The 12520-nt window shown below is 39.9% G+C and overlaps 1 protein-coding gene across 4 annotated transcripts in view; it reads left to right on the forward strand.

Moving 5' to 3' along the window:
* Positions 1-12520, forward strand: part of DAAM2 (dishevelled associated activator of morphogenesis 2) — a 206246-nt gene that overhangs the window by 99787 nt on the left and 93939 nt on the right. For all 4 annotated transcript variants that reach the window (XM_037405734.1, XM_037405735.1, XM_037405732.1 and 1 more), the window contains one exon: positions 6165-6254. In XM_037405734.1, the coding sequence (XP_037261631.1) occupies positions 6165-6254 (90 nt within the window). The remainder of the gene's footprint in view (positions 1-6164; positions 6255-12520) is intronic.

A 12520-nucleotide genomic window follows, 5' to 3' on the forward strand; every position in this document is an offset into this window, starting at 1 on the left:
TGAGGTGGATAAGCGACAGTGCATTTGTGCATGACAGAAAAAGGGTCAAAGAGAATGTGAAAAAGTTTAGAGAGGGGGGAAAAGAAAAGGCAGGTATGTGCAAGAGAAAGGGAACAAGAAGGAACGGGGATGTGAACAGGAAGCAAGATAAGTGGTACATTTAACTGAAATTCATGTTGTGTAATGTCATAATGTAAAAATGAACATACCCTTGGAACCTAAATTTTTGAGGTAAGCGTGCAAGCAAGTTATTAAAATGAAAAGTCTTTAAATCATAGAGATTTTCTAGAGTGTCTAAAGGCATCCTCCTACTTTTTGTTTTTGTTCCCTATTGGATGATTCACAAAGTACCATTAAGGATAATGCTGATGTGACTAGAGCAAAAAAACCCCCAAATTTGCAAATACTAATGTTATCTCCATCTTGAAAGGGACATTAATTCACCTGCATCACAGAATCAGCCAGTTTTTTGAGGTAGGGAGTTGGGAAGTGTTTGACCATCTACAGAGTTTGCTCTATGGCTTTGTACTTGCAGGGCTCTTGCACAGCCTTCTGAAGCTTTTGGTGCAGGTCACAGGTCAGATAACTGCCAGTCTCATCTGTTCTGGAAGTTCTTATGCTTCCATTTTGAGTTTAACAAGGGAGACTAAAGTTTAACCTTTCTGGGGAGCTTTGCCAGTTTGTGTCATGTGAAGATTTGGTTCCCATGATGCCTGTTGATGTCGTGTCCTGCCTGTCCTTTTGCTTGAGTACCCGTGTGCTGTTGAAGAACCACACAGTGCAATAGACCTGTGATCAGACAGTCAAAACAGGCATCTCTGAACAGCAGAAGTGATGAAGCCTATTTGCCAGTGTATTTTTAGTGTTGGATTCTGTGGTGTAAATTAAGGACTGATTTCATGTCAAACCTGTTCCCTCTGGGGATGGTAAAAGGATTTCATTCCATAATAATTCCTCAATAATTGCATGAATATGTTTGTAGGCAGAAATAAACATTTAAAAAATGAGAATATGCTTTTAGATGTCATTAACTTCTCTCAGTCATAAAAAAAAAAGCCATTAAATATGAAACACAGGCCTGTTATAGATGGCTATAGAAAAAATATGTTTTCAAGAGCATTTGTAAGTGAGAGACTGTGAACTACAGACAAAAATTAAAGTTTCAACTATCTGTAGCTGAAATTATAAGAAATTGATGAAATAAGACAGGTATCCAACTAAACATAAGAAAATAATAAAAATCTCCTCTCCCTCCTGGCAAAATATGCGTTATGCCCACATTAACCAAGTCATTGTCTGCAGTAAAATAAAACATATCATGTTCAGAATTCTATGCTTCATGCTGTAAATGTTGTGCATAATTCATTAAACATTTATGAAGACAAAACAAGACAAAGCAAAACCAGCACACACACCCCGCACACCCATCCCAAAAAACACTGCAAAGCCCCAACCCAACCAGCCTCTGAAGGCTGATTGGTTGTTTTGGGCTGGATGGTTTTTGTCTTTTACAGAGTGAAGCAGCTGTCTGACCTTAAGTCAGTAGGAAGCTGCCTGGTGACCAGGAATTCCAGCAGCCAGTGGAACTGGGACAAGTAGAATGAGAAACTGGAACTGAGGAAAGCTCCCATGAGCGTGCAAATATCCCTAGAGAACCAAGATTGGGGGTTTTGGTCTCCGGCATTCTGATTTGAGACCAAGAGATGCTGGAGCCATGAAGCTCTGATACTGTGTATACTTATAGCCTTGAGGTTTCCATCCTACCCCTGTTGTGGCTTCAGCATCAATATGTTGAAAATTAGAAGCCTCATTGTGCCTTCACATACCTTTCAAACTGTTTCAATTTTTCCCTCATTTAAATTGCAAAATTCCTATGTAAGTCTTTTTGCAAGGCCAGGTGAAGTAGACTGGTGAAGGAGCAGCTGTTCTGTGACTCTGTCCCATCTTTCCACAGATGACGGTGGAGATGCAACACACATTTCAGTAGAGGTGTGGGTAGGCATTAAAGGCTCTTTTAGAGAGGCAATCATGTTGGTAGGTGTTAAAGGTTCTCCTTTGATGGTTCTCTGTCCAAGTGAACCACTCTTCTACATTCCCAAAGTATTACTTTTTCTCTATATTAATTTCATGTCACACCACTGAGAAAAGTGCTGCCCCTGGTGAGAAATGCTTCTCTGTTCAGCATTTCCGGCACTATGAGTGATACCGTCATTGAGCTGATGGCTACCCAGCATCAAATCCAGCTTTGACGCTTTGATGAATGCTCCCGAAAACAAGGGACATAATGTGGTTTTAAATCCCACAAAATACTGGTTTTATGTTTCCTACCCATTCCTCCTTCTTGTTCCCTTTCTTTCTCTCTGTCTCTTATTTCCTTGGATTGTAGCCATTTTGAATGGAGGCCATTTTCCCTTTTGGCCTGAGAACTGGACTGGAAATATTTGAACCTCAAATCCAGCTCCAGTACATTTAAAATGTTTTATCATTGAAATTCAATCTCTCTAAGTAAAAAAAAAAAGCCCACATGAAAGTGAAAATAACTGAATGTATCCCTCTCTCAGTAAATAAAATAAAATAGGAAATAGATAAAGGAGAGAAATATAAGGAATATTAACTGGAGGTACTTTACATCTCCCTCAGGTCAGCTTGGCAAATATCTTTTTAATCTATGTTTCATGAGAACACTTGCAACTTCAAGTATTTTTAAGAGCCAGGAAGCTGAGCTCCATTGTGCAGGGTCATGCTGGCATGAATTGCTGGAACTGAGCCACCCGTCCAAAGCACAGAAGAGCAGTTACTACATTTCTGTTGGGAAACTGGCACAGGTGATGGAGGAGGGCATTTTCCCTGCTTTGTTCTGGCTGAACCTTTTTTGTCGGCCCTCAGATTTGCTCCCTGGGTGTTGTCACATTGGTTTGCTCAGTCTGGCTCCAACTCTGACAGCATTCAGAGTTTGTAGTTCTTCCCCTTTCCTGCCAACCTTTGCAATTCCTTTCTCCTTCAATAGCTGCTTGCTGTCACTGAGCTAACTCTAGGGTCTGAATTTCTACATTACTGACAGATCTGCCACTGCCATTGGGTCAGAATGACCTGTTAATGGACCAAAATACCCTTCTGAAATTTATTCTTTCTGGTTTTCCTCCTGCTTCCTTCCAAGGCAGCAAGTTCCCTTATGTGTCTTCTGTTAGAATCCTGAGTCAGAATAGGAAAATGGTCTGCCTCATCCAGGATCTTATTTCTTAGCTAGATCCAGGGGTTTCCTGTGCAGTCACAGTGGTCTTCTGATCTTCTGCTATAGAAAGGGGATGAGGATGGGAAAGGTAAGCTGATTTGGAGGGTTTCAGAAGGAGGGTTCGTGTCTCTTGTATTTTGCAGGGATTTCTTTGTGCTTTATAGAGTGGGATTCGATTAATGGTGTAGGTAGAGGGGGTCATGTAGGCTTCCTCAGTTCCTTCCACTCCTTTCTTCCTCTCAGTTAAGGAGCACACTGGCTGAAGGCTAACTTCAGGAAAGGGTGTTGAAGAGCTTGACTGCTGCTTTGCATTCTGGAGAAGTTGTCTCTTTCACTGCTTGAATATTCACGCTTGCTACCTGCCCATCTGACCTGGGGGTTAGAATGCAGCATTTTGCCTCCTAACAAAGATAAACACTAGCTGTTTCAAAAGGAAGGGTAATGCACCCTCCATGTGCTATTTTCCAGTCAGGTGTGTTTGGGTCTGCCTCTGGTGATCATGTTATGCCTGGAACCCTGAGTAGTTTCCTTGTTATGATGTTACCTGAGCTAAGGTGATGACTTCTAAAGTTCTTCTGGGTTAACTTACCCTCCCTGAGTCACAATACAGTAGGGTGTGGATGCACTTTGTTCCCACTGGATCTTACATCCTTTCAAACTACCTTTCTAGGCTTCTGTCCTGAAAAGAATGCCATGCTATCAGGATGCAAAATTACATGACTGGAAGTTGCATATTTTTATTGCCGCATTGAAGGCAGAGTGCTCTTTATGTCCCTGATACTGCCAGTGTCCAAGACAGTGTCTAGAAGCTATGAAGTGTCAGTATGCTGCCTTTTGGGGTAGTTTTAGTCAACCGGAGCATTCTTTTGATGAAATGGTTGTCTTGGACTGTATTGGTTGAGATCATTGTATAGTTTTATGCATAGCTTATAGAAAGAACTTTTGCTGCTTGTTCGATCAGGCACCAGACTCCAGAAAGAGCAGTATGGATTAGAAAACCAAGTAGTTAGTTGCTCTTTATCTAAAAACAAACAAACAAAAAACAACAACAACAACAACAAAACCCCCACAAAAACCCCAAACAACACCAAAACCAAAAAGGCCAAGCTCATTAAGCAGTTCAATAAAACAATAAAAAATTTTCTAAGAATTTATCTGAGCCTGGCCAGCTCATTTCAGGTGTGTATTCTGGCCTCTTTGGTGGTTCTTCTAAACCTGGCATTTCTGATTCCCTGTCTGCCCCTCCTTTCCCTGCCACATGCTTGACCTCCAACAGCATTCCTTCACTTGTCTTAAGACCTTACATGTCGTTTCACTCTCCCTCTCTCCCCAAGAATGTGATCCTGGCCTGAGCTTTCTAATTGTGTGTAGCAAGTATAAAACTCCTTGCCTTGCTTGGCTGCCCCCTTGTTTGGAAACTCACCCTAAACATTTCCACATGGTTTGCACTCTTTTTGCACAGCTACTTTTTTTTTTTTTTTTTTTTTTTTTTTTTGCCTTTAAGCTTTTTCTTGTTTAAAAAACCCTCCAGCTTCTTCTACCTTGGGCTGCTGGCACTGACCTTGCCTTGTTACTGTTTGCATTTCTTTTGTACCTTTTTGCAGCTGAAATCTCTATGGGCTTTTAAATCTGTCAGCAGCCGCTACCAGGCTCAGTGTGCAATTTAGCTCACTGTTTTCACAAGTTTCCCAGCCCTGAACGCTTTCCAAATGAGCCATTGTTGGGCTGAGTTAAAGAGGTATTGTCTCTGCTTGGGCTAGGTTAGTGTGGGTGCCAGAACCTGCATGTGCAGTGTTCTTAGTGCAGCAATGTCATCTTGATATTGAACCCCTGGACGCTTCCTTTTCCAAACACTTTAAAATATATAGGAAAAAGAAAAACCTGCCAAAGCTGATTCATTGAAACCTTATTGGAAGCTTGTCTTTATATTCCCAAAACTCTCATTTAGACATCTTCATCTGTCTCTACTCATGCAGGCTGCTTGCTATGAAGACGATTCTTGTTTAATTCCCATTAGCACCTGAAACTGACAGCTGTGATTGGAGCCCTGTTCTGGTCAGTGATGAATAAACACAGAGCAAGTAGCAGCCTCTGGTCTGATGAGAGACACATTCTGTAGGAAGAGAGCCTATTGTTATCCACTTGTTACAGAAGAGAAACCCAAGCTGGGGAATACAGTAGTGTATCCAGAGGGAGCTTGTTGGGAGTCAGTTCCAGATCACAACATTATCCTTCATTTTACAAATATAAGTTTGGCTAGGTTCTAAAATGGTGTGTTCTACTGAATTCACTTTTCTTAAGAGACACTGAATTTGCTGATCTGTAAGAACTGATGTGATGCTGTGTGGACATATGTTCTTTACATCTGAAATGCTGGTTGTCTTTTTGCTGGGGTGGACTGTGTGGTTCAGAGGACAAACATCTGGGCCAACCTTTCAACCTGTAGGTTGCTGTTGACAGTATGCTACTAGACAATTGTCTCATGACCTTTGTTTAAAAGACACAGTGATTTCATTGCTCTTTTACAGAAGACCAAGCTGGTACTGCAGGCCAGGAAAAAGGTGTACTGAATTTTTAGTTTCTAAGAGTTGTAAGGAGTGTCTGTGTCACATAAACCAGTCCTTTCAGTTTTTACTTCATGCCTTTCACATGATCTTTCCTGTCATTGACTAATCATTAGTAATGGAAGTTTAACATGGGAGTTCTTCATAGCTTGTCGTAGCTTCTGCTCTGACAGGGAGAACTTGCAGTAGTAAGGTAAAAATTATGAAACTAGTAATCTTTGTAGTCTTTGGGAGCCACTAAGTCCTCTGCCTTTTGATTGAAGGCTAGTCAACATACCCAGTCCAGATTCCTCTCACTGTTAGAAGTTACCAATACAGCTGTTGACTGTTGGTTTTTTTCTTTTCTTTCTGTTTTTCACAATCTGCAGGATGAATTGGATCTCACAGACAAGAACAGAGAGGCTATGTTTGCACTCCCTCCAGAGAAGAAATGGCAGATTTACTGCAGCAAAAAGAAGGTACTACTGTTGTCCTGACTGAAGTAGCTCTCCAGTAAATTCTGTGTGCATGTACATACTTAGTGATATACATCTAGATTTGAACTATGTGTTTATCTAATTTTTACTCAAGAACATGATTGAGTGGTGTAAGGATTTTTATCAGCATGAATATGGCACAATATAAGTAATGGATGCATGTGTGATTTCTGAAGAGAATTTTAACAAGTTAAAATCATGCATTGGCCTATTTTGAATATTTTACGTGTTCAGTTTTGGATGTGTTTTGGTTTTGTTTTTTCTTTGAGTTGGAAGAAAAGCTATCATGGAAATATTTTAAGGAATCTTTAAAAACTTTCATAGGTTGCTTAGAATAGAAAATGTACTGCTGAAATCTTTCAAGATGTCTTCAAATATCTGTATCTTAAAACTCGGTAGTTCAAGGCCTTCCAGAGCTTCTAATAAATGTTCTGTATTGCACGGGGAAATGAAGACCTGCTCCTATCAATTTCTATGTAACACTTCTTCATTCAGGGTCTTCAAACCTCTGATAAACCAGTGAGAGGGGCAGTTAATCAGAGGCTGATGTACCACACTGGCCAAGTGCATTGGCAAGTTGCGTCAACTGCTGAGAAACCAAAAGAAAAATTCCTGCAAATGTAGTGTGGTGGAAAGCTGTTGCTGGTCTGTGAAGGAAACAGTCAGAAACAAAGATAGCCCAAATAGCATGTGCTCATTAACAATGTATGTTAGGGAAATGAAGTGTGGTGGGTTTGCTGGTTAGCGTTCCAAAATGCAGAAGTCATGCTATGAGAGCATCAGTTTTTACATGTAAGTCCATATAACAGAAGCTGAAAGAGGAGGTTTAGATGTCAATAGTGAAGATGGCAGATTGAAACCCTGATGATGGTCATTCTGAGGTTGTGTTTGCTGCTTTCTTTGGGGGAGGGGATTAGGTTTCTTACCATGTATTTAAAGAAAACCTCAGTCAGACCAATCGGATGGGTGCTTTGCATGTGTGTTGCTTTTGGTCGAAATGTATCACACAGGGAAGTTAATAGCAACAAATTAGTTGCAGTGCCTCAGAGCTAGCAGTAATTCAGGAAGTGCGTAAAAGCAGTCTAGGCTGAGTTGTCTTTGGTGTTTTCTCCATTCTTCTTCCTGCTGGTACACAGAGCTTGCAGTGGAGAGAAGGTGCAGACTGCTTTGATTAATGTCTGCTTTACATTTTTGCTGACTGGCTCAGCTGGTGATTTCAGCTCTGGTGGGAGAGGATCTATTTGTAGCCATCTTAGGGAACCACAGATTCTACCTCCTGAACCAGTCAGCCTTGGCAGGAAGGTTTAGACGTTAACATATTTAATATGTTCGTTGGGTTCACTATATTACGTTTTGTTTTGTTTTTGTTTTTTTTTTTTTTTTTTTTTAGCAGTAGATTTCATGTAAGAATCTTGAAGACCTCCAGAGTTAAAGAAGCTGCATACTGGAAAATCTTTATAATGCATTTATAGTGCAACGTCCATTAGCTGAACTCCAGCTACCCAAAATGATGTGCTAACTGGAACAGAATACTGTTGCCAGATGTCTATTCATTACATTGTAGATACTTTCAATTATTTGAAAACTTAACTGTCCCATGTTATTCATTGTTTCACTCACCAGCAGTCAGATGATTAGTGTTGACATATCTCTCTTCTCAGCCTACTACCTCATCCACCTATCATCATTGTTTTACATTGACAGAGAAGCTTGTTGCAGGCTTGCCTTCAGAGGAAAGTTAACTTTCCCTGAAGAATTTGTAACCTAATTTTAGCCACAAATGGCCCAGTTCCTCACTTGGCGAAATGCTGCCAGCCATCCAGGACAAGCCACCAGAAAGCTCTGTCTTGCTGATGTTGGGTTCTTTGAGTTTCCTGGGAAGTAAGGGCTCTATGCTTTGTAATGTGGCAAGTGAAAACACTGTGAACTAGAAGGTCAAGAAGTGCAGGTTGAGGCAACTGTTCACAATCATTAATCTCAGATACCTTTCCTAGTCTAAAAGTGATGGAAGGTCATAGCTGCCTAATTTGCTCCAAAGGTGGTGAGATTAGTGGACTGTCTTAAATAAACAAATGGCACTTGCTAAAATGAAGATCAGTCATTATTCTAGGCACACTCCATTTATCTTGGCAGACTTTGACTATGGTCTTTTGTACTTGTTCCCAATACAGTAGCAGAAAGTCACTATTGTATCAGAAAACTCATTCCACCTGTTTCTGATGCCAAGCATTTCTGAAGAAATAGGTGAAAGACATATATGTCTGTGCATTTGAAGTTATGTGCCTGTGGCACAACTTGCTAGTCAACATTCCATGGTTCTCAAAGGAGATTCAGTTCTGGATTGAAATTTCATGGTTGTGGGTGGTATCTACAGAGGAGCATTCACACAGTATTACAGCCATGATTGCTTTGGCCACTTTTTGCCATTCTAGGTTCATACCTGAAAGCATTAGTACTAAAAACAAATCACCAATGATTTGATCTAAAGGAATAGCTTCAACTAACAGCTATAGTGAATGTTTCACTCTTATTTGTGGAGTAGTTACTTGCAAGGAATAAAGGCTGTTCTGTTGGAAAGTGTTAATGTGTTTTCAGTCTCTGCTGTCTTCTACCTTGCCAGTAATCAGTACAAGGTGGACAATGAGAGATGCAGTTGTCTTAATTTGCATCAGAAGAATCATTATTCAGTCACCACCGATGGCACCCTCTACCCAAAACACATATTTTAGATTGCCTCTTTGTGGTATGAATTTCCCATGATACCATATTGAGTTCTAGGTAAAGTCTTAAGAAGACAGAATACAAATGGTGACATCCTCCCCCAGTTCAGGTACTTTATTTTGGTTTTGTTTAGGATAATCTTCATGCCTCACTATCAGCTGGAATTTAGACTTGCATACAACATATAAGCCACTTCTGTAATTCCTTCCTGTAAGATTGTCTCTAGATTTCCTACTAGTTGTATGTTCTGCAGGAATTAGATCAAGCACTAGACCATGCTTTCAGATGTATTTACTTGTAAATTTCTGCTGTCAAGGTTTAGAAAACTGCTGTTAGTCAGTGCTGTTTTCCAGCAACTGATAGTAAAGTACATAATCTCATTAAATACTGATCAAATAATAATGTGAAAAGCAAAATTTGTCAGCTCAATTATTTCACCTGTAAATGAGCTCATACTGGGGATCCCCAGAAGGGTAGAAAAAGTAGATATTGTGCTACTTCAGCACACGTAGCTTTGGATGCAGTCTGCATTTTTAAGAATGAGTCCTCACTGTGCAGGCAATAGCTTACTGCCTTCTGCACAATCCTACAAGCTCTTAGACATACTACTATTGGAAAGTAATTCAAGTTGTTTTCTTTTTATAGCCTTTCCTGCCTCCAGAGACTAATTTGTAAACCTTAAGTTCAGCAGATTTTAGTAGGAAGCACACACATTGTGCAGAGTTAAACAAGTTTGGTTATTTACTTTTGTGTTTCTTTGAGGGAAAAATTGGTGGCAAATCTCTTTCCAAGGTACAGTCAAACAGGACTAGCTGTGTCCTACAGCTTCTTTACAAACAAACCCAGCAAAAATGACAATACTAATAACTATGTTGAGCTTTCCTAGATATTTGGGGTTACTCTGTACTCTTCTGATTTCTCTTGTATCCTAGAATAGCTGCATGTTGACTTGATTGTGCTTTATGTACTCAAGTGAGATTATTCAAGCTCAAGTAGTGAAGCAATAATGGGCACACTGCAGCTTTCTGGAAAGAGGCATTTAGAGCATCTGTAAAAGGAGTACGTGCTTATAATCCTTAAACTGATTATACATTTTCTGTTATGGGAAACAGACCTAGAGAAAGGCTTCTCTGCAATAGAAAAACAGGTTTTAAAAATTCTAAGGAAAATTTATCTGCACCTTGCGCTGTAACAGCCAATACGCAAAAATGAGAATTTTCTTGTGATTCCATCCTTTGCAATTACTTTTTTAGTATCTGTCAATTATATTTTTCATCTACTTGATGAATGAAAAAACTAGTAAACTGAATATGAGGATAGGAGCCAGGAAACTCCTTGGTTCTAAAATCTTTGATCTAAATTGTTTTACATTTTCAAAGAACTTGTCATTAATTATGTTTATATATAAATGCATTTCTCTCTACCTGAAAGAGTAGCAAAGTTAGGAAACTTTGTGGCAATGTACTAGCCATGCCATCCTCTCACACCTTTCCCTATACTATATACACATGCCTTGGCTGCATACAACATTCCTTTTCCACTTTCCATTTTCCTTTTCCTTTCCAAGCAATATTAAAAATCTGAATATATTTTCTGTTTAGGGACTGTTCCTTGTTTTATCTTGCTGCACCTTTCTGTCTTCTAAGGTATTCTTGTAGGAATGGATTTTGTGGTGAAGTCTCCAGACTTGGGAGAGCTTGCTGCAAGGAACAGTAGTGATGGAGTGGAAGGCACTTCTGTGCATTACACAATCATTAAGGAGTCCAGGTCCTTTGGACTGAGGTGACAGGTCAATGCTGAAACCAGTGAAGCTGTAGTCCAGGTGCAGAGGGTCCCAGATATACTTCTGGAGAAGGTTTACACCTCTCCAACAAAGAAACAACAAAGAAGCAACAGATACTGATGCATGACCTTTTGCTCGGTTCCCTTTTCCTAACCTGAGGGCAGCATCCAGCCCTACATTAGGCTTCAGAATGCCCTGGGAACCCTAGCCTTAGTCAGACTTTAACTTTCCATAGTTTTACTGCAGTCTTTATACCATTTGCAGCTCAATTTCACAAACTCCCACTTTGGTCCCGTGCTGGCTTCATCTAACATCAAAGAAGATAATGTCTACATGTGAGACCTGGGGTTTTTTTCTTTGAGAGTTTCTCTTTGAGCTTTGCCCTTGAGGTTTACATTGTCAGAAAAATGTCACCATAAAAAGTATAGCTTGATACTGTGCAGCTCGATATAAAGTAAGATACTTCTCTCCTCCACACCCATGCCCATGCTTGCCTTCAGACTCTTACAGAGTTCTAAGCAAAAATTCCAATCCAAACCCAAGCTGCTATATATATATCTTACTGCTATAAACCCTGCTTGAAACTCAGCTACAGTTCCAGCTTCCAGAGAGTGCAATTCACCCTATACCTCTAATTCATCCTCCTGTTAAAATGACAAATATAAAAATTAATATGTATAATATAATTTCATATATATATGTGTGTGTATATATAAAAGATATATATGAAATCTGCTGGAAGAGTCTAAGCTGCTTTTGTAGCTTTTGATATAATTACCTTAGCCTACCAGGGACGAAGCAGAAGAAGGATGTAAATGCAAAACTTGGAGTCTTCGTTGCCTTTGGGGAAAACTTTCTGAAGTGAATGAAAGTTCCTGCACCTACTGCTTCTTCTTGGGTTGCTCTGTTCTGTGTTTTTTGCACTGTGAAGTGTAGTTTCAGCTTGGTTAAGATTGAAAGGCAGTTATTTCTCAGCTAAAGTGAACTAGCAGGGCTTTTCTTCAAAAAACCCTGATGTCTTTTCTTTGCATTTAACACTTCGTATGGAGGTTCTAATAGCAGGAGGCTGCATTACCTCTGTTCTATTCAGATAGGAATTCTGCAAGTCTTGCTGCAGGGAAGTGTTCATTTCTTCAGGCTCCTGCTTTAAAGTGAAAGATAGACATGGAGATATTCAGAGGATGGTAGATATTCCCTAAAGAAGAGGGAAAACGGATCTTCATCTGGTCTTATTTAGTGATACAATATACCAGATGAAGATCACACCATTGTGTTGTCTGAGCATGGGTTTTTGGTTTTGTATTGTCTGATCTGAGCTATGAAAGCCCTTTGGGGTTCATCCTTTCTGTATGAAGATTGCCAAGCACGTGGTTGTCTCATAATAAATGAAGTGGGTGGGTTGAAGTTGTATTGTTTTCAATTCTATCTTCATGCAATATTTTTTCCTCTTTGAAATACTTTCAGAGTCTGTTATTGATTTGTATATTAAAGTGTTTTGGTTATAGATTTATAGCTATAAGGAGCATTTAACATGTCCCTTATAAGTTCCCTTCTTTAGAGTTGTTATTCCACACGCTGTATCTGGGAGCAGCAAACATGATTTCCTGCAGTATTTGAGAAGCCATTTGTAAGGAGTCCCAGTCTGATGAGTCTTGCCTGTGACTTTAGGAGAGTTTTTCTCCCAGTTTTGCATGAAATTTTTGGAGGGAGTGTGGGTGGGTGCATGAGTGGGTGCTTCTACTCT

This window comes from Falco rusticolus, chromosome 12 (genome assembly GCF_015220075.1).
Source record: "Falco rusticolus isolate bFalRus1 chromosome 12, bFalRus1.pri, whole genome shotgun sequence".
NCBI lineage: Eukaryota > Metazoa > Chordata > Aves > Falconiformes > Falconidae > Falco > Falco rusticolus.